This window comes from Gilbertella persicaria (genome assembly GCF_025201335.1).
Source record: "Gilbertella persicaria strain CBS 190.32 chromosome Unknown B0P05scaffold_117, whole genome shotgun sequence".
Classification (NCBI taxonomy): domain Eukaryota; kingdom Fungi; phylum Mucoromycota; class Mucoromycetes; order Mucorales; family Choanephoraceae; genus Gilbertella; species Gilbertella persicaria.
In genome coordinates, this window is record NW_026252078.1 from 1 (window position 1) to 3,738 (window position 3,738).

At 38.4% G+C, this 3,738-nt stretch overlaps 2 protein-coding genes across 2 annotated transcripts; both read right to left on the minus strand.

Moving 5' to 3' along the window:
* Positions 1-78: 78 nt before the first annotated feature.
* On the minus strand, positions 79-762 carry B0P05DRAFT_576536 (tyrosine aminotransferase; the record flags this gene model as incomplete). Its single annotated transcript, XM_051581710.1, has 4 exons — positions 79-162; positions 204-430; positions 474-578; positions 627-762. The coding sequence occupies 4 exons, from the start codon at positions 760-762 to the stop codon at positions 79-81; spliced, it is 552 nt and encodes a 183-aa protein (XP_051428903.1).
* Positions 763-1,203: 441 nt separating this feature from the next.
* Positions 1,204-3,738, minus strand: B0P05DRAFT_482341 (uncharacterized protein; the record flags this gene model as incomplete). Its single annotated transcript, XM_051575220.1, has 5 exons — positions 1,204-1,949; positions 1,998-2,292; positions 2,339-2,690; positions 2,756-2,833; positions 2,891-3,738. Coding segments are annotated over 5 exons (2,319 nt in total), but the record flags the coding sequence as incomplete, so codon positions are not given.

The window sequence follows — 3,738 nt, forward strand, 5'->3', positions numbered from 1 at the left end:
CGGGAATAGACAGAGCCACACGGATTAGAAGGACTATGTAAGTTATTAATGCATGATCATATAGAGCCAATTTGATCTTTACTTGTTGACTAAAATAGCGCTGGTCTTGTCGTCAATTAAACTTTCCATTTGCTTTAGATCAGCTTCCCAGTTTTGTTCAGGCTATTCATGTCAATTGACTATACACTAAAGCTTCTACTTACCAGTAAATCATAAAATCTTGCTTCTGTAAACTTGACAGCAGCCAATGAAGCATAGAGAGAAAAGCCAGGGCGAGGCAAAAGAATGTTTTGCCCTTCATTACAAAGAACATTAAAGCACATTTCAAGAGCACCAGAACAACCATTGGCTAAAATAACATCATTTGCTGTAAGAGAGGCAGCAGGATCAGAATGAGCTTGAGCAACAGCTGTTCGTGCAACCAAATAACCTGACGATTCTTTGTCAATATCATTACAAATATCGATGCTTACCGTCAGCAGGAGGATAGCCATTGGAACGGAAGCTTTCAATTTGCTTGATAACAGCTTCATTGACACTAGGATCCACATTAAAGTTACCGAAAATGGTGGGGTCACCTACAATATGTCAATTTTCACGCGTTATAAAGTCATTGTCAATATTACCGATAGACAAGCTGATCAAGGGCTTGGTAAGGTTGGGGTTCAACTTGAGTTTATCTACAATAGCTCGAATGGGGTTGTGGGCTTGGTTAGCTACTCTAGAAGCCTTGATATTCCAACAGGTACGATCTGAACTCATATTTTTTTAATGTAAAAAAAATGATACAATAACAAATAAAAAAATGCTTTTATACTCAAGTGAGTCATCTAGTCTGGGTTCAAATACCTGGCATGGTTGTTATTTGACATTGTCATATTGCAGCACATGAAAAGGTGACACTATACAGTCTATCTTGGATCATGATTGCGTATGCGTAAATCATGCATTAGAATGAATTATATGCTTGGTGATTCAGTCAAGTAAAAGAAAAAGCAAATCTCTTGACAGTTTCGGTGTTATATCCTAATGGACGGTATTCTGGTCTTAAGGAATTATGCAGTGTGAGAATTAACGATGTATAATAAAGATTACAGATGTGTTATCTTTTTTATTCAAATAGATACGTATGTGTGTGTGTTTTTTAAAAAAAGAAAAAATATAAACAATAAGAAAATATATAATATATATAAATGCTTGTGTTTAAGCATAAGGATTAGCAGCAAATACTCTGATTAAAGGAGGAGTTCTGACCATTTCAATCGTAAGCATAACTCTGACCTTATCCAAGGCCTTAATTGTTTGAGATGATTGTTCCGAACTATAGCCTGTGCTTGCTGATAAACGAGAACTGATGATAGAGGCTCTCTTGGAAGCAGACTTCTTTCCAGGTGTTGAGGTAGTAGGACCAGGGACAATGCCAGCTTTAGAAGCTGCCAAGGCAATAGCTTCAAATTGTTTCTTATCAACATCACTGTCAGTTGTCTTTGTCAGTGGAGTAGATTGAGACGCTTCAGGAAATGAATTCAATAATTCTTCTTCTTCATATTCATCGTCAGAAAGACTCCATTGTTGTTGCAAACCAGTAGAAGGAACCACACCTTCTTTCCAGAACATGGTCAATGCTCGCTCAACAGGGTTGTATTTATGTCTGGATAAGGGCAAGTTGGCCAAGTGAATACGTCTTTCCATACCGAATTCAGGTAAAGAAACATCGAAGTAATCTTCATTCACAGCAATCACTCGTGCTTCGCTATAGACTGTGGTTGTCAATGGAGTGGCTGTAGTCACTGCTTGTTGTGGTTGCATGCAGTCTTGCTTGTGAACAAGATATAAAGCAAGTGATAATAACTTGCCCTGTTCGCGTGCGGCTAAACTAGCTTCCTTCTTTACATTACAATGTTGAGCTAGTTTTTGGACTGTATCACGGTCCAAGAAGAAATGTTTTTCTAGAACATGATATTAATTACCTACTATATACAGCAATATACACATACCCCCATTTAATGCATATTCCAACTGACGATGAACAATGATATCAGCATATCGACGAAGAGGTGAAGTGAAGTGCGTAAAGAGAGGAACACCAGCAGCAAAATGGAAATATTTGGTAATGTCAAATGTACCAGTACAAAAGTACTTGGGTGGTTGCATTGTCTTGAGAACCAAGATGGACACAAGTTGACGCAATTCTTCATCTTGAATTTCTTGAATTGATTTCTGAATAGTGGACGCATTGGTAATATTCAGCTCAATACCTAAATAGCGTGAAGCATAATCCTTCAACTCATTCTAGACCGAGATTTAGTAATTGTAAATACATAACCCTCAAACTTACAATCTTTCTGCTATTAGGAGGTGCTTGACGACGCAATAATGCTTGTTCTGGGTATTGACTAGATATCTTTTGAGCGACGCATTTGTTGGCCAAGAAGGAAAACTCCTTGACAATCTTAGTAATATCAGATTTTGCGTCAGTAATGGTAACTTGAGTAGGTTGGTTGGGGTCATCAAAAACTAAGCCTTGTCTAGCTAAAGACATGGCGTCTTTGGTATAACGAGATGTATGAAGGGTTTTGGCAAGGCTGTATAGCATGCGGACATCGTTGTTGATTTCTTGACTGTATCTATCATCATTGTTGCCTTCAACAATAGCTTGTGCATCCTCATAGGTCAACTGAGCACTTGATCTAAAAAAAAAAAAATTAAGGTTTGTTAGTCTCTATAATTGGATAACTTGAGGCTTATACTTTACTTGACAACTGTCTTTCCAAACCAAGTATCAAGAAGCATACCATCTGAGTTGAGTTTCCAAATAATAGAGAAAGCAGGTCTATTTTGGTGTTGTTATTGTCAATATACACACTCACACTCATACAAATTGACTTACTTGAGTTGGTTTAAAGAAAAGTTGGCAACTTCAGATAATTCGTCGGGGATCATTGGTACAGTTTTTTGATCAAGAGTAACACTCACTGCTCTTGCTCTAGCTTCTTTGTCCAAAGGAGAATGCGGCTTGATAAAGTAGGCAATATCAGCAACATGTACACCCACTTCATAAGTATCATCACCCAAACGAATAATAGATAGACCATCTTCAAAAATAGTGCTTCCTACTGGATCAATGGTGATCATACGATGTTCTGGATCTAAAGTCAGATCACGACGAGTGCCGTCTTCAGGTGGAGTAAACTGAAATGGACTAGGAGGAACGCATTCCATGACAGCCTCGGTAAAGGGAGTATGTGTCACGTTGGAATCAGCCAAAATAGCCTTGATCTGTACATCCAAATCAGTGATAGCACCCAATTCTTTTTCCAAAGTACCAAAAGGATGCAGTGAGGTAATGGGCCAACGCTTAATAGAACCAACAAACAAGCGATTCTTGTATTCCTCGTTGTTTTCAACAAAGTCTTGAGGCACTTGTTCAATAGGAATAGCAATCAAAGGCACACGCTTATCTGTAGCTTTGAACCAGACAATGCGAGGTGTTTCCTTTTTGGTACCTGTCTCTTCTTCCTCTTGTTGTTGTAAAGCAGCACGCTTATTGTTTGGTCTCATCAAGGTTAATGTACCTGAAAACACTTGATTCTGAGCACGTTCAAGAATGGCAACAACAACACCAGCATATTTAGGCTTGACAACATCAATCTCGTCGTCACCACCGAAAATAATTTCATTTTCATCTTCTTCATCGGGTAAACGCACCTTGGCTTGACCATTATTTCTGGCCAACTT